The 21,634-nt window shown below is 42.6% G+C and overlaps 3 protein-coding genes across 3 annotated transcripts in view; 2 read left to right on the top strand and 1 right to left on the bottom strand.

Moving 5' to 3' along the window:
• NUP210L (nucleoporin 210 like) overlaps positions 1-11,744 on the top strand; it is a 95,689-nt gene extending 83,945 nt beyond the window's left edge. Inside the window, exons 34-40 of the mRNA XM_061168415.1 lie at positions 774-900; positions 3,570-3,716; positions 8,262-8,512; positions 9,016-9,220; positions 10,844-10,948; positions 11,444-11,515; positions 11,615-11,744. Of these exons, the coding sequence (XP_061024398.1) occupies positions 774-900; positions 3,570-3,716; positions 8,262-8,512; positions 9,016-9,220; positions 10,844-10,948; positions 11,444-11,515; positions 11,615-11,715 (1,008 nt within the window). The 3' untranslated portion in view covers positions 11,716-11,744. The remainder of the gene's footprint in view (positions 1-773; positions 901-3,569; positions 3,717-8,261; positions 8,513-9,015; positions 9,221-10,843; positions 10,949-11,443; positions 11,516-11,614) is intronic.
• A 380-nt stretch (positions 11,745-12,124) lies between these two features.
• Positions 12,125-13,643, bottom strand: RPS27 (ribosomal protein S27). The gene is made up of 4 exons (XM_061120747.1): positions 13,590-13,643; positions 13,168-13,276; positions 12,500-12,610; positions 12,125-12,215 (listed from the first exon to the last, which is right to left on the bottom strand). The coding sequence occupies exons 1-4, from the start codon at positions 13,593-13,595 to the stop codon at positions 12,187-12,189; spliced, it is 255 nt and encodes an 84-aa protein (XP_060976730.1). The 5' UTR covers positions 13,596-13,643; the 3' UTR covers positions 12,125-12,186.
• A 3,442-nt stretch (positions 13,644-17,085) lies between these two features.
• Positions 17,086-21,065, top strand: RAB13 (RAB13, member RAS oncogene family). Its single transcript, XM_061120752.1, has 8 exons — positions 17,086-17,335; positions 18,651-18,711; positions 19,427-19,487; positions 19,720-19,797; positions 19,903-19,992; positions 20,114-20,179; positions 20,278-20,331; positions 20,504-21,065. The coding sequence occupies exons 1-8, from the start codon at positions 17,212-17,214 to the stop codon at positions 20,579-20,581; spliced, it is 612 nt and encodes a 203-aa protein (XP_060976735.1). The 5' UTR covers positions 17,086-17,211; the 3' UTR covers positions 20,582-21,065.
• The last annotated feature ends 569 nt before the right edge of the window (positions 21,066-21,634 follow it).

A 21,634-nucleotide genomic window follows, 5' to 3' on the forward strand; every position in this document is an offset into this window, starting at 1 on the left:
ATTGGCATAGAGATATTTAACACCATAAGATCACCAAGAGAGTGAGTATAAATAGAGAAGAGGTCCAAGAGCTAAGTTCTGGAAACACGCCAGTATTAAGACCCCTGAAAGAAGAATAAGAACCAGCAAGGGAGATTTATAGAAGTTTATAAGATTTATAAGAATGACTGGGGAAGTGGGAGAGAGTGGGAATAGTGGTGTCCAGGAAGCCAAGTGAAGAAGGTATTTCAAGGCAGAAAAGTGGTCAACCACATGAAAGCTACTGATGGGTCAAGTGTGAGGACTGAGAAATGACCACTTTTTTTGCTATATGGAGGCTGGTGACTTTGATGAGTAGCTTCAGTGGAATAAAGGGACTGGAAGTTTTACTGGAGAATTGAAAAAGAGGACTTGGACATAGTCCTCTTCAAGGAGTTGGAGTCAAGAGTTTGTTTCACTGATCGCTTTTAAAATGGGAAAAATAATGGCTTAGGAATGATTTAGTAGAGAAGGAAAATTTGACATGGGAGTAGAAGAAGTGATTAATAGGGAATCATACACAGGGAAGATATGTCAGAAGGAATAATGGACAAAGATCTCCTTTTAAAAAAAATTTTATTTTCTTCTCAAAAGTAAACAGATTTTGTGGTTTTCAAAGTATGTGATCACTAGAAGGGCAATTTGCTTTTATGTGAAACAGATGCTTTTAGCTAAACAAGTCATGAGGGTTGGAGAGGAAGGGAACCAGATTCTCTAAGAACCTAGATTCTAATTTTCCTTTGTTTTGCTAACAGGTGGTGGTCAATGCATCATCAAGATTAACACTCAGTTATGACCTCAAGACTTACCTCACCAATACCCCCAATTCAACTGTGTTCAAGCTGTTCATCACTGCTGGCAGAAATGGTATCAATCTTAAAGGTCAAGAATCTCTTTATAGTTCTGGGTGATTATTCCCACCTTTCCTGTCCTCTGTCAATTAATTCACCTCTTTGGATTAGCAATCTAAGTTTTCTTTCATTTCAAAATTGATTCTACTTTTACAACAGAATCATTGAGAGCTGTGAGATCTCAGAATTATGACTGGATTAAGGTTTTAAAATAGGCTCAACCTAGTCACTACTGTCTTTCTGCTTGTAACCCTGCCGGAGATTAGGAGGCAACCTAGACCAAGAATTTCCAAACATGGATGATTTTCAAGGTTACCCAAAGAAATCTTTTAAAAATACAAATTCTTAGGCTCCATCCAGAGATTTAGTAAGTTTGGGATAAAGCATAAGATATAATTCTTTTAAAGCTTCTCCAGATTTGAGAATTGTTGGACTAGATAATTACCTGAAATGTTATTTGCTCAGCAAATTTGCCTTGTGTTTTTCTTTTTTCATTTTGTATTGGGCCATGATTTACTGTCAAAAAAGGGGGAGGAGGGCTTCCTTGGTGGCTCAGTGGTATAAAATCCACGTTCCAGTGTAGTAGCCACAGGTTTGATCCCTGGTCCAGGAAGACCCCACATGCCAAAGAGCAACTAAGCCCATGTGCCACAACCACTGAGTCTGTGCTCTAGAGCCCAGAAACTGCAGCTACTAAGCCATGCACCGCAGCTACTGAAGCCCACATGCCCAGGAGCCAGTGCTCTGTGATACAAGAAGCCACTGAAATGAGAAGCCTGTGCACCACAGCTAGAGTAGGCCCCACTCACTGCAACCAGATAAAGGACCATGCAGCAGCGAAGACAAGGCCAGCACAGCCAAAAATAAATAAGTAAAATTATTTACTTATAATAATTGGGGGGAGGAGGAAAGATAACTAAAATATAAGATGCTCCTAATAGATTCCAAATACTATGTTAGGAATTTTTATACCTTTTATCTCATTTAACAATCTCATCATTTAGTAATTACCATCATTTTAAAGATGAGAATACTGGGGCGGAGAATGGATTGGGAGATTGGGATTGACATATATATATTACTATGTATAAAACAGATAACCGATGAAAACTGACTATACAGGGAAGTCTACTCAGTGCTCTGTGGTGATCTAAATGGGAAGGAAATCCAGAGAGAGGGAACATACGTATACATATGGCTGATTCACTTTGCTGTACAGCAGAAACTTACACGACATTGCAAAGCAGCTATACTCCAATAAAAATTTTTTAAAAGATGAGAGTATTGGGAACTCCTTGGTGGCCGAGTGCTCTCACTGCTGAGGGCCTGGGTTCAATCCCTGGTCAGGGAAAAAAAAAAAGATGAGAATACTAAGAGCAAGTAATTTGTACAAGGTAACAAACCTGTTAGTGGCAAGAGTAGTAGATATGTTCCACTCCAAAGTCCATGTACATCCTTCCATTCATCTTTTTGTTTTTATAGAACAGATTCCAGATTTGGGGGGTGGGAGTGGATGGAGGGATGGGGGGGATGAGAAAACATGCAAAACCAACCAGAGAAGTCCAGAATAGAACAGAATATAATGGTCTATAAACATTAAGATAATTTAAACTCTGTTGACCTTTAAAAATAGATATTTATTTATTTACTTGGCTGTGTTGTGTCTTAGTTGCAGTATGTGGGATCTAGTTCCCTGACCAGGGATGGAACCTGAGCCCCCTGCATTCAGAGTACAGAGTCCTAGCCACTGGACCACCAGTGAAGTCCTTCTAATTGCCCGTTTTGTCCTTCAGTTTTTAAGCACTTAATATATTTTCTTTTCACGGTAGATATTTAATCTTATAAATACAATGTAAGTATGTATGTATAAATAAGAGTATTGATCTTTAAAATTCTCCAGGTTCTTTTACAAAGTATTAAATGTTTCTTCATAACATATTCTCTCATTGTTATCTACCTTATTAAATTTTACAAAGAGATTGCAATTTTTTTCCTTGCAGAATCTTTCTAAAACCACAACTTATGTAACTTCATGTCACAGTTCCTTTGATACTGCTGATAGTCTCCAAAAGATGAGAATGATCACTGGACTGCTGGCAATTGAGAAAGAGCTTTAGCAAACCGAGACCATTAAGAAACTGTGCAAAGGAAAATCTTGTTACCAAGACACGGGTTTCTATTTAATTTAAAATGCATCCGTTGCAGCTGACCCAACCTTGGTGCCAGTCGATTTCTTGCCAGCTGTGTGGCTCCTATTTAAGGCAGCACTTGTAATTAAGTTCTAGAGATCTTTGACTTGACGCATACTACAATCAATTATGGAAAACAAATCTTCCTAGATTTAAAAGCTACCTCCCAAGTGTAGCATTTTATTTCTAATAACTGCCCAATTTCTCTGTAATCTTATTCCCATTAATGAATTCCAAAAACCTTTGAAAGAGAACATCAGCTATATTAATAATAGAAACTCCATTATAGTCACAGACTAGCAGAGGCAAGAGTCTTACACTCTCCTTTCACCTGGATTGTGGTAAGACCCAACAGAGCTGGCAAGTAGACAGCTGTAGCAGTTCAAACAGAGCTGACCCTTCTTTCTCATTTTTTAAATTCCAAACTTCCTCTATATAATATATATATATGTTTCCCCTTTTACAGATTCCTCTTAGTGACAAAGCTGTTTACCTCTTTTCTGCTCTCTAGGATCCTGCACCCCAAGTCAGGCCTTGGCCATTACAACACTTCTTCCAGAGACCCTTATGCTGTGCCATGTGCAGTTCAGTAATACTTTACTAGACATTCCAGCAAGTAAAGTCTTTCATGTCCATTCAGATTTCAGCATGGAAAAAGGTGAGTTCCACTAGTTGAATCTGGTTTCCCCCTTGTTTTCATTTTTTGTACAAATGTCACTTTATTGGTTTACATTTCTGCTTCCTAGTTTCATCTGCTATGTAACTATGGCATCTTTCTCAGTCAGCATTTTTGTTCTATCCATTCAACAAGCTTTTAACACGTATCTATAATATGCTATGCTTTTCCATTATAACTTACTATTTTCTCCTTTGTTAGCCTGTTATCTTTGTGAGGGCTTGGATTATGTATCATACATGTTTTGTTCCCAACTAGTAGCACAATGTTTGAATGCTATTGAACTGAAGGATATTCTGAGCAGAACAGCATTAACAAGTGGAAAGAAAAAATAGGCATGACTTTGGAAGGACATTAAATAAATCAACTGATCTAAAATAAGACAATCCACCCCAAATATAAGTAGGTAGTGCTACATCATGGGAGAGCTTTTACTCCAAGGTCAGACAGTTTGAATGGTAATGAGAAACCACTGAAGGAAGGTTAATTCCGGTAAACTGTTGAGCACCAAAGAGAATGCCTGGCACCAGGATGGGCACGAGAGATAGAGGAGCAAGACAAGGCTTTTAAATCTTAGTAGAACCACAATCTCAATCTCAAGAATGACAGAATGATCTCTATTTGTTTCCAAGGCAAACCATTCAATATCACACTAATCCAAGTCTAGGCCCCAACCAGTAATGCTGAAGAAGCTGAATGGTTCTATGAAGACCTATAAGACCTTCTAGAACTAACACCCAAAAAAGATGTTCTCTTCATTATAGGGGACTGGAATGCAAAAGTAGGAAGTCAAGAGCTACCTGGAATAACAGGCAAATTTGGCCTTAGAGTACAAAACCTAACAGGTCAAAAGCTAACAGTTTTGCCAAGAGAACCCACTGGTCATAGCAAACACCCTCTCCCAAAAACACAAGAGAACACTCTACACGTGGGCATCACCAGATGGTCAATACCTAAATCAGATTGATTATATTCTTTGCAGCCAAAGATGGAGAAGCTCTATATAGTCAGCAAAAACAAGACCGAGCTGACTGTGGCTCAGATCATGTACTCCTTATTGCCAGATTCAGACTTAAATTGAAGAAAGTAGGGAAAACCACTAGACCATTCAGGTATGACCTAAATCAAATCCCTTATGATTACACAGTGGAAGTAACAAATAGATTCAAGGGATTAGATCTGATAGAGTGCCTGAAGAACTATGGTCAGAGGTTCCTGACATTGTACAGGAGGCAGTAATCAAGACCATCCCCAAGAAAAAGAAATGCAAAAAGGCAAAATGGTTGTCTGACGAGGCCTTACAAATAGCTGAGAAAAGAAGAGAAGCTAAAGGCAAAGGAGAAAAGGAAAGATATACCCATTTGAATGCAGAGTTCCAAAGAATAGCAAGGAGAGATAAGAAAGCCTTCCTCAGTGATCAATGCAAAGAAATAGAGGAAACAATAGAATGGGAAAGACTAGAGATCTCTTCAAGAAGATTAGAGATGCCAAGGGAGCATTTCTTGCAAAGATGAGCACAATAAAGGACAGAAATGGCATGGACCTAACAGAAGCAGAAGATATTAAGAGGTAGCAAGAATACACAGAACTATACAAAAAAGATCTTCATAACCCAGATAATCACGACGGTGTGGTCACTCACCTAGAGCCAGACATCCTGGGATACGAAGTCAAGTGGGCCTTAGGAAGCATCACTACAAACAAAACTAGTGGAGGTGATGGAATTCCAGTTGAGCTATTTCAAATCCTAAAAGATGATGCTGTAAAAGTGCTGCACTCAGTAAACCAGCAAATCTGGAAAACTCAGCAGTGGCCACTGCTGGAAAAGGTCAGTTTTCATTCCAGTCCCAAAGAAAGGCAATGCCAAAGAATTTTCAAGCTACCACACAATTGCACTCATCTCACATGCTAGCAAAGTAATGCTCAAAATTTTCCAAGCCAGGCTTCAACAGTATGTGAACCATGAACTTCCAGGTGCTCAAGCTGGATTTAGAAAAGGCAGAGGAACCAGGATCAAATTGCCAACATCTACTGGATCATTGAAAAAGCAAGAAAGTTCCAGAAAAACATCTATTTTTGCTTTATTGACTATGCCAAAGCCTTTGACTGTATAGATCACAACAAACTGTGGAAAATTTTTCAAGAGATGGAAATACCAGACCACCTGATCTGCCTCCTGAGAAATCTGTATACAGGTCAAGAAGCAACAGTTAGAACAAGAGACTGGTTCCAAATTGGGAAAGGAGTACATCAAGGCTGTATATTGTCACTCTGCTTATTTAACTTATATATGCAGAGTACATCATACAAAATGCCAGGCTGGATGAAACACAAACTGGAATCAAGATTGCTGGGAGAAATATCAATAACCTCAGACATGCAGATGACACCACCCTTATGTCAGAAGACAAAGAAGAACTAAAGAGCCTCTTGATGAAAGTGAAAGAGGAGAGTGAAGTTAGCTTAAAACTCAACATTCAGAAAACAAAGATCATGGCATCCGGTCCCATCACTTCATGGCAAATAGATGGGGGAACAATGGAAACAGTGAGAGACTTTATTTATTTTGCATGGTTAGTGTTTTATTCTTTGAAGAATGGCTCTGAAACATCACAGTAAGTCAGGTTGAAAGGACAAGTTTAAAATAATTTTATAAGGATATAACATATGTACTGACTGTTCACTCTATGAAATCTTGATCACAGAGCTTATGATACACCTAGTTAGCAATAGCACCCAGGTTTTCCAAATAGTCATCATTTCTCTCTTGTTTGCAAGACTTCTTCTCATTGGCTGCCTTCTGCATTTGTTGCATGATCTCAGAGTCCTTCTGCTTCCTCTGAGAAGTAGTTAGGCTATGTTCTTTTCTTTTTCCCTTACTAATTTCCTGGGATTTCTTCATGTTTTTCTGGCGGGCAAGTTCTCGTTGATTTCCACGGGTCATGATAACAACTGGACCAAGCCTGGAAGAGAGCAACTCAGAAAAGGAACGACTTCCTCGCACTCTCAGCCGCTGTCCCCACCCGTTATCTGGAAGACTGAGCCCCCACAGGCCCCCCCTGCCCCCGACGGGATTCGCCTGTCAAGACTTTATTTTTTGGGGCTCCAAAATGACTGCAGATGGTAACTGCAGCCATGAAATTAAAAGACGCTTGCTCCTTGGAAGAAAAGCTATGACCAACCTAGACAGCATGTTAAAAAGCAGAGACATAACTTTACCAACAAAGGTCCATTTAGTCAAAGTCAAAGTTTTTCCAGTATTCATGTATGGATGTGAGAAGAAAGCTGAGTGCTGAAAAATTGATGCTTTTGAACTGTGGTGTTGTAGAAGACTCTTGAGAGTTCCTTGGAATGCAAGGAGATCTATCCATTCAATCATAAAGAAAATCAGTCCTGAATATACATTGGAAGGACTGATGCTGAAGCTGAAATTCCAATACTTTGGCCACCTGATGAGAAGAACCGACTCATTGGAAAAGACCCTGATGCTAGGAAAGATTGAAGGCAGGAGGAGAAGGAAACAACAGAGGATGAGATGGTTGGATGGCATCACCGACATGATGGATATGAGTTTGAGTAGGCTCCGGGAGTTGGTGATGCACAGTGAAGCCTGGCATGCTGTAGTCCTTGGGGTCGCAAAGAGTTGGACATGACTGAGCAACTAAACAGAACTAAGAACTGCACAGGCTGATTAGTTATACACATAGGATGCTAGATGGCAGAAAGAAAGGAGTATTTGTATCAAATCTGGGTGTTAAGAGTCAGGTTTTATAGGAAAAGTAACCTGTAGAAGGATGACCACGACTGAGGTAGATGTGAAGAGAACAGGACATTCCAGGCAATACAGAGCCCTGGAAAAGTTTTCAAAACTAAGTTTAAAGTATATACTGGCAGTACACAAAATGGATAAGAATGGAAGGTAAGGAGACTAGCAAATGCAATTTATGTTGCAGTGATCCAAGCATGAATTGACAAGTGTCGAGGCTGGAGTAACGGAAATACTAACAGAGGTGTCAAATATGAGATATTTCAAAGGATGAGTTAGCAAGATTTGGATATAGGAATGAAAGAAAGGGTGTCAAAAGACAACCAACGTTGACCATGAGTAACTAGAAAAACAATATTATCAACAGAAATAAGGCCATGAAGAGGTGGTTTGATAGAGAAGTGCTTAAACATGTTCAAAGCTTGCCTTTCTTCCACAAACCCTTTACTGATCTCACCAACTCTGACTACTTCATCCTATATCCCCTTAATTTTCACTTATACTACATTATTTAATATCCCCTGACATGCTCACTAAGCAGTAATGGCATCCTTACCTTAAGTTCAATTATGGGTTCCCTGGGACTGTTTCATCTTTGGTAAACTCCTTCATAGAGGCCAACAGTATGCTAATAGTGAATACTCAAAACTGAGTTCATTTCCTTTTGAATTTGCATGCTAACTATTTTTCCTTCCTACCCTAATCCAGTTGACTAAGTAGGGCCTCTAACGTTCCTGCTCAGTTCTTCCTCTTTTCTTCAGGGGTTTATGTCTGCCTGATCAAGGTTCGCCCCCAGTCAGAGGAGCTGCTCCAGGTCCTGAGCACCGCTGACACCTCAGTCTACGGTCGGGCCACACTTGTCAGTGAGCGTAGCAAGAATGGAATGCAAAGAATCCTTATTCCTTTCATCCCAGCCTTTTACATCAACCAGTCAGAACTGGTTCTTAGCCACAAAAAAGACGTCGGGGAGCTAAGAGTACTGGGAGTGGATAGAGTTCTAGAGAAGCTAGAGGTATGTTAAGGACTGAAGCAAAACAGATCGGTTTTGAAAATGAGATTTTTCATTTTTAGTCCAGGGTAAAGGAATAGATACTGAACCACTTGATAAAATTCACCACAAAAAAAAAAAAAAATTCACCACAGGAAATTCCTAAAACAGAAAATCTGTCCACTTCATAATGCCATGGGGGCTCCTAGAGTCCAATATCTAAGTCGTGAGCCTTGTCTGGAAGATAATACAAATACATATATATATATATATATATATATACAAACACACACGCACACACCACCAATACTATCCTGACAGTTTTAGAATGCTAAAAACTTTTGAAGGCTATATTATTCTCATACAGATGGTTTTCTTCCCCTACCCTTCAACACATCTGTGTGAAAAAGTGACTTGTCAGCTAGCTAGAACTAGAAATCCAGATATCTTACTGTATATGATTGGAATGTACTGACACAAAACTGACTTTTCTTTTTTCAAACAAGTTCCATTTTCTTTTCTCCAAGGTATTCCCCAGCTCCCCAGTTTTAGTGGTCTCTGGCCGTAGGCACTCTTCACTCACACCTGGCCTGGCCATTTACCCCGTAAGAGTAGTCAACTTCACATCCCTCCAGCAGATGGAATCACCTGTCTTCATCAACATTTCCTGTGTGCTCACCAGTCAAAGTGAGGCTGTAAGAGTGAGAGCTATGAAAGCTAAGTCTGGTGCAGGTGAGCATGGCGGGGTGGGGGGCCTATTTTTAATCTAGAGGCAAAAAGAATGTATTACAGTTTAGTTTATAATTTAATTAATGGGAAACATTCAGCCACTTGATCAAGATTATTCAAACTAGCTGGGACATGGATCTTTACTCTCAAAGCCTACCCTATAACTATATAACCTTCAGGTAGCCTTCTCATAACTTGTTTAGTCACTGTCCCAGGCTCCCAGTCAGTGTCGCAGGCTCCTCTGTCCATGGGATTCTCCAGGTAAGGATACTGGAGTGGGTTGCCATCTCCTCTAGGTCTCCTGCTTGGCAGGTGGATTTTTTTTTTTTACCACTGAGCCACCAGGAGACTCAGGTTGGATCCCTGGGTCAGGAAGGTCCCCTGGAGGAAGAAGTGGCAGCTCACTCTCATTATTCTTGCCTGGAAAACCCCATGGACAGAGAGGAGCCTGGCGGGCCCCAGTCCATGAAGAGTCAAACACAACTTAGTGACCAAGCTTGAATGCAGTTTAACATGAGTTGACCAGCTTCAAAAGAATACTTCTTGCCCTGTTTTAAGCCCTTTGATAAAGTTTGATTTAATCCAGAAGTATTTAGCAAATCTTTGTGCATCAATCAGTAAATGGTAGTAATCCTAGAAGCAAGACTTAGCTCTGACAAATCCTGACTACCTTCACCCAGTTCAGAAATGATGCCAAGTTTGTGTGGGATGGTTAACAGTCATGTCTCTTTTGTGACCCCATGGACTGTTGCCTGCTAGGCTCCTCTGTCAATGGGATTTCTTAGGCAAGAATACTGGAGGGGGTTGCCATGCCCTCCTCCAGGGTATCTTCCCAACACAGGGATCAAGCCCAGGTATCCAGGCATTGAAGATTCTGTACCATCTGAGCCACCAGCAAAGCCCTTTTTTTTTCTTTTAGTACAAGCAACCTCAAATTATTCTTCAGAGTAAAGCAGTTTAACAGTGTGAAGTTGTTAAACAGCTGTGCAACAGTTTAGTGAGAGGTTAAGAGCAGTTAAGAGCCCAGAGGGAGAGGGCCTATACAAGGGTTGCAGAACAGGAACTATGTATAGGGGCCTGGTGACAGTTTATCTGGAATGGCAATTTGGTGAGGCAGGAAGAGTTCATTTCTAGACACTGAAGAATTCGAAATAACCAAGGCAAAGTATGCTTCAAAAGACATAAGTCTTAACTTTTATTGAAGACAAAGTTATATACAAATCATGTTCCCTAGAAATGACAGCTGAATAAAAAAGGACAAGTGGCTCCTGGGTCATTGTTTCAGGTTAGAGGGATTAAAAGTTGAAGGATGTCACCTGGAGTTAAAATACACAGGAAAGATAACAGGCATTTTACAGTGGCAGAGAATTTAAACATTCTTTTGCAAACTGAAAAGGCAGGCTCAAGAATTGTAGTTTATTATGTTAAGAATGATAAAAAGCCAAAAAGGTAGAGGCACCAAGTGCTGTTCACCCCTTTTTCTCTGGTAAGAAACAAAAAGAATTTCCCAGAGGGCTAAGTTTTGAGTGCTTAAGCTAGACATCTCAGGAGCATACAATTTTTAAATGCGACATCTGTCCTGGATATATTAAAAAAACTATCTTCTTTTATTCTGCCAATGCGTAGATCAATGTGACGGTTCAGGTGTTCTCCAGAAGTTCGCAGGTTCTTACCAGATTCTCCTCTTTACCCTCTTTGTGGTGCTGGCATCAACAGCTTTCCTCTTTCTAGGTAAGGAGTCCTTATATTCAGCACCGTGGAATTTAGACTTGGAAACTGCCTTCATTTTATTTCACAAACTAAATGAGGATGAAAATTAGCTGTTTATATCACATCTAATTTGGGACATGCAATTGAAACTGACTTACCTGCCCTACCCAACTTACTGAGAAGCAATAAACTTCATGTGGCAAACAGCTACCACTCAGAAGTGGAAATCACTGCTGAACTTTAAATTATAACTAGTTTTGTTCAAATACATAGCGACAGGTGATTCAAGCAACATAACACATACCGTCATCTACACGTGCATTTCCCATCTTTCAGCCAAAAGTTGGAATACCTCTAAAAATCACTGAATAAAAATTTCCTGTTAAGTATAGAGAATTATTTAATTTGAAGCATTACTTTTTTTTATAGCAATACTTAAGAACGGACTTGACCCTTAAGGCCTTCCTCTAGTGAAAACAGATCTCCTTGTTGACATCTCTCTTATTCTTTTTCTAGCATACAATGCCTTCCTAAACAAGATACAGGCAGTTCCAGTTGTTTACGTACCAACTCTAGGTACACAGTCAGGTAAAGAATCACCATCTGTTATCTTCAAAAAAACTCAGGTACCACCCTCATTCACCTTTATTCATCCGTCTTCTATTTCCTTTCCTCCTTTACCTCTAGGTTCTTACACATCCAGACGGTCTCCCCCTCCATTCATGAGTCCACAACCCCCACCAGCCCAGAATCGGCTGCAACACTGGCTGTGGAGTATAAGACACTAACCTCTGCTTGGATAAGTCTTTAACTATAGGGGACTGGAGAGTTCTAGCCCCAGACCAGGTGCTAGCAGCAACCTCTACACTCATACGCCTCCAAACAAGGCTTCTGAGAACTGTAAATAAAGGATCTTAAGCTGTTTTATATTAAAGTGGTGTGCTGGATTGCGTTTATGTATCAACTGTCAGTTCTTAATTCTAAGAAAACATAAAAGTGAAAGGAAATACCCTATTTACATACTATTCCAGTTTTTAATCAAGCTCTGCAGATTTATTCCTAGGGATAGCAATGTCCCAAACGGACTTTTTAAGTTCTTGGCCACTTACTTGCCCCAAATGACTCTAGAATCCACTCTTCTGGTTGCCCCTGAATACGTGAGGTAGGAACTTCCTAGCAGTAAAACAAGACAATAAACAGGATGTATCCAAAACTTGTTTATTGGGATGGTCTCCCGTTCATCTTGATACAGGGTGCTTTTAGTGCTGCTTCCGTCTGAAAGAGCATCCTGCCAAAAAAAAAAGTTCCAAAGGTTAACTGACAGCAGCCTACTTACCCTGCCTGAACCCCACAAAACAAGATGCCTCTAACCCATAGGAAACCTACATCTCTATTTTCTTCAACTCTTTTAGCTTCTCCCTAGTCACCAGACATCAGATTCAGCTCATATGAAGCCCTTTTATCACCCATCCACCCAGCTTTAGACAGTAGCACTTTGAGATGAATGTTTCCCGATTATGCATTTGAAAGACATAAGGGAAAAAAGTATAAAAATTACATTAAACCATTTACCTTCTGTAAGCCTTGCTTTTCCTCCTGTAGGCTGGCAGAGGACAGTAGAGCAGCCAACACACAATACTACTGTTTGTGCATGGCTAAAGACGGTGGTGATTTTATAGCATCCTAGGGGGAAACATCAACGAGTTACCCTTTTTTCCCCAAACCTTTCTTCACTTAAACATATGCTGCCGTGCATTAACTGTAAAACAAGTATGCTATGAAAATTCTTGGAATTTACTTTCCTAATCTAAACTTGATTATCTGGCTCTAGGTATACATCAAAGTCAACTCAAAAGCAACCTCGACCATGTGCCCCATACTATGGATTTTCTGAGCAATCATCATCATCCAAAAAATTATTCAAAAGTCAAAGAGAAAAAATCCTGTACTTGGTGAGGAGAGATGCTCAGTAACTGGTCAACATATCTACCCCTTTGCCCCCAGGAATTAAGTACATAAATTACCACAGAAGCCCAACATTATCATTGCAGTGTTTCCCAACACAAGGGTTGTGGTCTACACAGAGTTTTGAAGGGGACTCTCTCTGGATCACTCCTCCTAAAATGCAAAATTTTACTCATCTCTAACATTCAAATTTGAATACATTAGGGCTTCACGGATACCTTTTTTCAACTCGTGGGGTTCAGTGCCTTCCCCACTACTACATGTTATCTCCTCACCTGGGCATTTTACATCCATGAAATAGGAATTGGGGCTCTGCACCAGGCGCTTCTTCTTGTGTTTCCTCTTCTCCTCTTCTGGAGAGGGATGAAGAAGATCCTTTGCGAGCTAACAGAGGCAGAAATGTAGAGATTTAGAAACCAATGGTGAACATAGATGATCGAAAACAGCCCACACTGCCACATAACGGGGAGAGCTCGCCCCTTGTCGCCCCTGGTGTCTGCGCAGCTGGGCCGCCATCTTATTGCCTCTCCGCTCCCGTCCATGCACGGGTCCCAGCTGGCCTCTGCGGCCCCTGTAGTTACTTGTCCTGGGAAGTGCGGAGGGCAAATGAGGGCCTTCTGTGATCCCAAATCAGCGTGAGAGGAGCGTGCAGACAGAAGAACGAGATCTCCACGGAAACCTAGCCGGAGGAACTCACAGGCATGTTCTCGTGAGGAGGTCGTCACCGCCGGAAAAGGGCGGAAGCGGAAATCCTGATCCTTAAATTCGCCGTCCCGCAGGAAATGACGTTAGGGCCTATCGCCGCCATGTTGAGAAGGTCCTTCACTCATGGTCTTGGGCCTTGGGGCGAAGTAGGGGCTGCCATTTTGGGAAGGTCTCTAAATGACAGGACTCAGATGAGTCGCCATGTTAAGAGAGTGAGCTTGGTATCTTAAGGTCAGTGTCTGGTCCCCGTCAAGGAGTAAATAGACATTTTTTAAAATTCGCGCTACACTTTAACAGCAGGAACTGGTTAGGAAAACAGACTGAGTCATATCTGTGACTTGTTAAATTTCTTTATTCTTTTTCTTTTTTTTTTCCTTTACTATTTTTCAATTGGTTTAGTTTGCCCATTTTTAACAATTCAGTAATGTAAATATAAAAAAAAGTAAGTTCTCATCTTTTCCGCACTTTCAGCCTACTTCTAGGACTAACCGTTGTTAATTTTATTCTCTCCTTTCCATCTTTCTCTGTAATAATTATTACATTAGTCACTTCTGTATTGTTCGGACTGCTTTTAATGTTAATCTTCACAATTCTGTCTTTACATTCCCACATCCTTTCCGCCACATTTTTATCAGAAGTGCATTTCCAAGATTTCTAATCTTGGCAGCACTGACACTCTGGGCAGAGAATGAAAAGAAAAAAAAAAAAAGACCAAATCATTATCTTCTACAGTAATGATCAAAGGTTTAAAATGTCCATTTGTCATAAAGGAGGAACAAAGATGACTCAAATGGTATATGGAGACCTGGTTAATTCCAAAGGAATAGAATGGGACAAGGGATGTGAGTTCTTGTCAAGGATACGCTGGCAAACGTTTAACCATTGGCTTTATGGCGGGAAGCCCTGATTTGTCGTCCTCGCTAATTTCAATGGAGAAAATACTCTCAGCTTGGCCAGTTTCATCATAACCAATGTTACATTATTAAACACGATTTGGAAAGCACTATCTGTCTTCATGAGCCAGTGATAATTGGTTCCAGCACACTACTGTTGCTGTTCAGTTGCTCAGTCATGTCTGGCTCTTTGCAGCCCCATGGACTGCAGCAGGCTAGGCTTCCCTGTCCTTCACTATCTCTTAGAGTTTGCTCAAACTCTTGTCCATTGAGTCAGTGATGCTATCCAACCATTTCATCCTCTGTTGGCCCCGCCCCTTCTCTTCCTGCCTTCAGTCCTTCCCAGCATCAGGGTCTTTTCTGATGAGTCCACTGTTTGCATCAGGTGGCTGAAGTATTGGAGCTTCAGCATCAGTCCTTCCAATGAATATTAAGGGTTGATTTCCTTTAGGATTGACTGGTCTGATCTTGCTGTCCAAGGGACAACTCTCAAGAGTCTTCTCCAGCACCACAGTTCAAAAGCATCAATTTGGGGGGTTCAGGATGGGGAACACATGTAAATCTATGGCTGATTCATGTCAATGTATGGCAAAAACCACTACAATATTGTAAAATAATTAGCCTCCAACTAATAAAAATAATTGGGGGGGGGGGGGAAGCATCAGTTCTTCCCTTAGCCTTCTGTATGATTTGGCACACTACTGATGGGTGAGAAAAACCTCTGAGGAAGTGACATGTTCCCAGGTGGCTCAGTGGAAAAGGATCCAGCTGCCAATGCACTAGATGCAGTTTCGATTCCTGTGTTGGGAAGATCTCACGGAAGAGGAAATGGCAACTCACTCTGACATTCTTGCCTGGGAAATCCCATGGACAGATGAGCCTGGCAGGCTACAGTCCATGGGGTCGAAAAGAGTGGGACACAATTGAGCGACTGAGCACGCGCACACCGAAAGACAAGAAATTAAACAAGCAGCAATCTGGGAGAACAGCATTCTAGGCAAGAGTTTGTGAATACAAAACCAGAGACCAGGAAGAGCCTACCATAATTGAGGGGGGCAAAGGCATTATTGCAGAAGCTCTGAGAGCTAGTGGGAGAGTACTGTGGAGATGAGGTTCCAGTGAAAGCAGGTATCCAACAGCATAAGTGACATGGGTTCAATCCCTGAGTCAGGAAGATCCCCTGGAGAAGGAAATGGCAACCCACTCTTCCCATTATTGCCTGGAAAATCTCATGGACAGAGGAGCCTGGCGGGCTACAGTCCATGGGGTCACAAGAGTCAGACATGGAAAAAAAAAATCAGACACAACTTAGCAACTAAACAACAACAGCAATTTAGAGAGGTGAAAAAGAATAGTCTGTTGCTGGGATGAAAAGTCCAGATTCAGACAAAATAAGATGAAATGAAAAAGAACCAATAGGTTTTTATCAGACAAATCCATGAAAACTGAAGAATAATTTAAAGCACTAGTGAGAGATGGTTTGACCAGCGGGGAGAAGTAGAGAATACTCAGGTTTTGTAATACAACTTGAAGACATAATGGGTGGTGAGATAAAGGATAAAAGAGGATTAAGTAGTTGTGTGTGAGAGGGACAAACACTGGCACATAGTATGACAAGGATAACTGGAGTGACCAAAGATGTCTTTTCATAACCAGTACACTATGTTTATAGAAGGACTATTCTACTGACCTGCTATTAGAAAAGCAGATATTTTGAATATTTTTTCCAAAGTAAAGATAAAGTTGGTTTTGTGTAGCCATATTCTCCATATTTCAGCTTTCTGGTTGCCAAGGCTACACATTCACAGTCTGTTCATTAGTGTGTTAGGAGTACTGCCTCCAGACTGTGTTAAAAGATCCACATCTCATCAAGAGAATGACACGAGACATCTGTAGTCTCAATCTCTGTCTTCCTGAGCTGGCCTGTCAGAGAATTCATACACAGGTTCCCAGAAGGAAGACTGTTCAAGATGAAGCTCCAGAATGTATCTAGGGTTAGGGTTAGGGTTAGGGTCAGGGCTTGGAGACTGGGAGAGGGAGTGTGGAAGTGATTCTATAGTATAATTAATTTTAATTTTTACTCTGTTCCACCAGGGGGCAGACTGACTCAACAAATAGCCACCAACTCCAGCCATCCCGCTTTTTTCAAAAGGAGTTGGAATTCTATAACTAAGAGCTTGGAACAGTAACACCAGAATTCTAGAACTGCCCCAGAAGGATTCTATTTTTCTTGAGTACCCCTTTCAAAAATCAGTCCCCAATTTTTGCCAACTCCTGTGTTATACTGGCCTTCACCCTTATTCCCCCAAACTTTCCTTTCCCCCGAATTCCTCTAAAATTCCTCTTCCTCTGGTCATTCTGATTAAACCTCCACTTCACCGCAGCCTCTCTGATTTCTGACTGGAAGAGCGAAGTCAAAAGAGGGGGATGATAGTAAGCAAAAAACTGCAAAATGGCTAGGGAGACAGGCCAGCGTTGGCTGGGAAGGGAAAGCCCAGGGAGCAGGAGGCTGGGCTGGCCGAGGAGGCCAGCAGAAAGAGATGGGCGGGCACGGGGTGGGGCCCAGAGGAGTGCCGCCTCTCCTCTTTCCCAGAGCCTGGGCGGAGAGGGAGGAAAACTTCCTGGCCAGGGCTCCGGCCCGCTCCCTTTGCCAACCCTCCAGTCCCGCCTACTGGTGCCCTCCGCTTCCCCACCCCTCTCCCGGCACCCCCAGTGTCCGCCATGGCCAAAGCCTACGACCACCTCTTCAAGTTGCTGCTGATCGGGGACTCAGGGGTGGGCAAGACTTGTCTGATCATTCGCTTTGCAGAGGACAACTTCAACAACACTTACATCTCCACCATCGGTGAGCCCACTGGCCATATCCTGGATCCCCAACTACCCCATACCCTCATTCCTAGGCTCTTGGATTACTAGTGGCCTGCTTTAGTGTCAGGCTTCTGGACTCCAGTCCCTCAACCTCTCTCTCAGACCCATCCCCCTTATATATCTCAGGATGGTACCCAAACTTCTAACCTCTCTGAGACCTCCAGATTACTCCTCAGTTTTGCCTGTGCCAGCCCCTTATTTTCTTGGTACCACCTATCTCCCTTGTCTCCACAAATCCACATGAGCCCGTGTCTGTTTCCCTCTCAGCTCCTCTTCCCCCGCCCTCATCCATCTAGAACTCTTGATCCATTCTCCACATTTCCTGTATCCCCTTTTCCCTGATCATCTGTCTCCCAATTTTGCCAGCCTCTTTCTGTCCCAACTGAGTTACACATTCTCCCACTGCATTCCCGCCTTACCATCTACTTTCCAGTCTCTCTGCCCCTCAACTTATTAGGTGGTTGGGGAGGGTGGCACAGAGGGGCTGGGTGTGCTAGAGAGTGGCCCAAGGACTGGGATCATGAATATGCAGTCAGCCTGGTAAGGAAGGTGGGACTGAGGGGACTTTTGGGGTCTCTGAGTCAGCCCGGTGACTCAGCCTCCTCCCTGGAGCTCCTCACTGGTTCGGGGGAGGTACACAAGTTTCCACTAAGAACATTGTCTCCTCTCCTCCCCCTCATCATTCTTAACCTCCTCTGGCCTGGGAAGTAAGACCAGGAGAGTCTCAAGACAATTCTGGTTAGAAAGTGGAGGGGAAAATATCCCTATACCATATTTCAGTCTCAGGGGAATCTTGTTTAGACTCAGATTTTCTTGTTTCCAAGCCTGGCATACTATTAATTCACAGGGACTGGTATCAGTTTCCTTTTTCCTTGCTCTTCACCCTGTAGGGTCAGGAGGCTACGTGGGATAATGGAGAGTAGAGGGTTCTAAGAAAACAGAAGGGAAAAGAAATTAGAAAGTAATATTTTGTGGGAGACAGATTGAATTGAGAGAGTTGTCAGCTGGCATGGCTGAGTGGACCCAAGAAGTGCCGTAAAGGCCTTCAGCCTCCTTGCAGAGTTTTCATCTTCTTTCCCACAAAGTCTATAAGATCTAAGTAAAAACAATACGCTTGCTGTGCAAGTACAGCTTTGAGAAAATCCCCGTAGTTTCATACTTCCTGCAAGACTGCTTCCCAAGTGCCTTCCCTGCAGAATTTCTGCACTGCTCCATTCCTGTCCCTCTCACCACACACTTGCACGTACACATACATACATGTCTTTATTTCAGTGTACCCTCTCCACCCCTAGGAATTGATTTCAAGATCCGCACTGTGGATATAGAGGGGAAAAAGATCAAACTGCAAGTCTGGTGAGTGAATCCCCCAGGACTTCAAAAAATCTCTCTTCCTGCTCACTCAACTATTTTCAACTTTTTTGTAATTCTGTTACCTGTCCTGGACCCAGAGACTCCTCTGAACTTGGCAACTGTCTAGTTAGCTCAACTGTCTGTTGAGCTATAATGTGGAAACAAGCTCTCAACAGTTAAATAGCAAGTAGCAAAAGTAAGACTTGACTGTCTGTCCACTGGAGAGCCCATAAAGCCAAGAGTAGAGGTTTGACCTGACTACCCTGAGGAAACTAGAGACCCTGAGGGTGTCAAGTGGTAAGAGGCTTAATGGAGGCATTATGATACAACAGACAAGAGGAGAATGTGGTTCAATCCTGTTCTGTTACAGAATGAACTTCATTAGTTATTTCTCTTCTCTAAATCTGTTTCCTCATTTGTAAAATAGAGGCAGTAAAGCATGTCTCAGAAGGATAGAGTGAAGATTAGGTAAAATGACATAAAATGATTTCTACACAGTGCTTGGCACAGAGTAAACAATAAAACATCTGTCTCTTCAGCCGTTACTTCGCTCAGTATCAGCCAAACAGTCTCTTATCCCTGTTTCCCTTTATCGTTTTCCTGATTCTGTTCAACACTCCTTGTTACAAAAGCTAAATTCTTAGGGGATGGGAGTGGAATTCTCTCTTTGGAGACCTCTTCCCTCTATCTCACCCCATGAAATATTCTACCCCTTCAGGGACACAGCTGGCCAAGAGCGATTCAAGACAATAACTACTGCCTATTACCGTGGAGCCATGGTATGAAGCATATTTCTGGACAAGGGATGATGCAATAGAATGTACGACTACAGAGGGACAGGAGTTGGGGCAGAGAAAAATGGGGAGGGGCACAGTGTGGGTTGCAGAGGGCCCCATGTGGCCTGGTGATTAGTCTTGTGGATAGAATTTACAGGGTCACTTAGAGGGCAGTGGGAAGCCTGAAGAGGGGCATATGGTACAAGGCTCCATTGTGAACTCTGCCATTCCCCAGGGCATTATCCTAGTATATGATATCACAGATGAGAAATCCTTCGAGAATATTCAGAACTGGATGAAGAGCATCAAAGAGGTGAGGACAGTTCCAGAGAGGTGGGGGAATTGGGTAGAACCTAGAGGATGAAGGAGCCTGTGAAAATGAGCAGGACCCAGCTTCTACTCTTATCATTGTTCCCAGAATGCCTCGGCTGGGGTAGAGCGCCTCTTACTGGGGAACAAGTGTGACATGGAGGCCAAGAGGAAGGTGCAGAAGGAGCAGGCTGATAAGGTAAGAGCTGGTTGGGCAATGTTCCAGAACTGGGCCAGGAGGGCCCAGGTAAGGCCAGATCACAGAGGACTTGGCCGCTGCCCTTTGTCCAACTCTCTTCTTACCACTTCTTCCCATGCAGTTGGCTCGGGAGCATGGAATCCGATTTTTTGAGACAAGTGCTAAATCCAGTATGAATGTAGATGAGGTGAGACATGCCCCATCCTTCACCCCCCAAAGAGCACCGGAAGACAGACTTATGCTCCCCTTCAACCTATCCTCACCAATCTCGCCTTTCCTTATTAGGCTTTCTGTTCCCTGGCACGGGACATCTTACTCAAGTCAGGAGGCCGGAGATTGGTGAGTTGGTTGTGCTGGGCTAAGTACAGCCGGGTGTGTGAGAGTGTGTGTGTGGTGGGGGTAAAAACTGATGAGGGGAACAATGCTAATACTGCCTGTGAGGGTGGATCTCCTTTAGTTAATGGCCCCAGCCAGCCATTCTCACCCTGAGCCCTGTACCTTCTCCCTCTAGAAAAACAGCAACAAGCCCCCCAGCACTGACCTGAAAACCTGTGACAAGAAGAATACCAACAAGTGCTCCTTGGGCTGACGACTCCTTTCTGCCTCTCCACCCTAAGCCTGGAGACTGAATCTGAGGAAGGCAGGGCTGAGGGGCTGGGCAGGGGAGAAATAGCAAATGGGGCTTGGAGGGGTAGAGATGGGTAGATGGTAGAAGAATGGGGAGAATATGGAGAAGAAAAAAAAGGAGAGAAAAGGAACGAGGAAAAGAAAGGAAGCAGGGTAGAGCGGGAAGGAGAGGCAAGAAAAAGGAAAAGAATTGGGAAAGTGGAAGAAGGTGAGAAGGAAGTAGGAAGAGAGGGAGGAGGAAAGGAAGATAGATGGTCCTAGGCCTCGGACCTTCTCTGGGTTTCCAGGGCAAATATAAATGTAAATAAATAGTTGATTTATTCTGTTATGGGATCAGGCTTTAGGGTCCTGAGAGAGGCTGGCTCAGTACCACCCTCTGAAGGTTTGGTCCTATGCTGTCACTCTGCATGGTCTTTCTCAGTATTAAAGGCCACCATTTGCACAAATGTTCCTGGTCTGGGTAACTCTTGTCGTTGTCAGAATCACTCTCTACTCATAAACCTAATTCTTGTCTCTCTGAGCTGGTTCATCTGCCTGAACCTGGCTGGGTTCCTGTGCTACCTAGTCTGCAGGTCTCAGACCTTCCCAGCTGTTTAATTGATGAGGAAGACAAGGAGCAGAGATTCTCTGAAAGTCTGTACATCCTCTTTCCAGTATGGGATTTAGAGGACCCTGGCAGGCAGAGTCTTGTCCAGGAGATTCTAAGAGAAGGACTCTTTCCTGGGCCTCCCCAGGAGAGTGATAGCCCTAGCCTCAGAGAAACAGGAGAACCAGTATTTTTTTATTCAGTGATTTCTGCAAGCATCTTTGATTCTGCCAAAAATCCCTTTAAGTAAATAGTAAGCATTTATTACCTGCTCTGATAGGAGAAGAAAATGAGACAGAAAAAGGATTCATTTAGTCATAAACATTTATTGAGCATCTACTCTGTGCCAAGCACAGTGGTCAAGTTAAAATAACCTCTGGGTGGTACTTAAAGGAAGAGGGACAAGTAAAATTTAACACAAACAGCCCC

This window comes from Dama dama, chromosome 20, assembly GCF_033118175.1.
Source record: "Dama dama isolate Ldn47 chromosome 20, ASM3311817v1, whole genome shotgun sequence".
Lineage (NCBI taxonomy): Eukaryota > Metazoa > Chordata > Mammalia > Artiodactyla > Cervidae > Dama > Dama dama.

Bases quoted from the DNA above. Each gene is read 5' to 3' on its own strand.
- RAB13 (XM_061120752.1), top strand. From the start codon at position 17,212: ATGGCCAAAGCCTACGACCACCTCTTCAAGTTGCTGCTGATCGGGGAC. The intron at 19,488-19,719 runs GTATGAAGCATA...GCCATTCCCCAG, and splicing joins CCTATTACCGTGGAGCCATG to GGCATTATCCTAGTATATGA. The intron at 20,180-20,277 runs GTGAGACATGCC...TTTCCTTATTAG, and splicing joins CCAGTATGAATGTAGATGAG to GCTTTCTGTTCCCTGGCACG.
- RPS27 (XM_061120747.1), bottom strand. The intron at 12,611-13,167 runs GTGAGGAGATAA...GTTTCCCCCTAG, and splicing joins CATGGATGTAAAATGCCCAG to GATGCTATAAAATCACCACC. The intron at 12,216-12,499 runs GTAAATGGTTTA...TTTTTTTGGCAG, and splicing joins AAAAGCAAGGCTTACAGAAG to GATGCTCTTTCAGACGGAAG.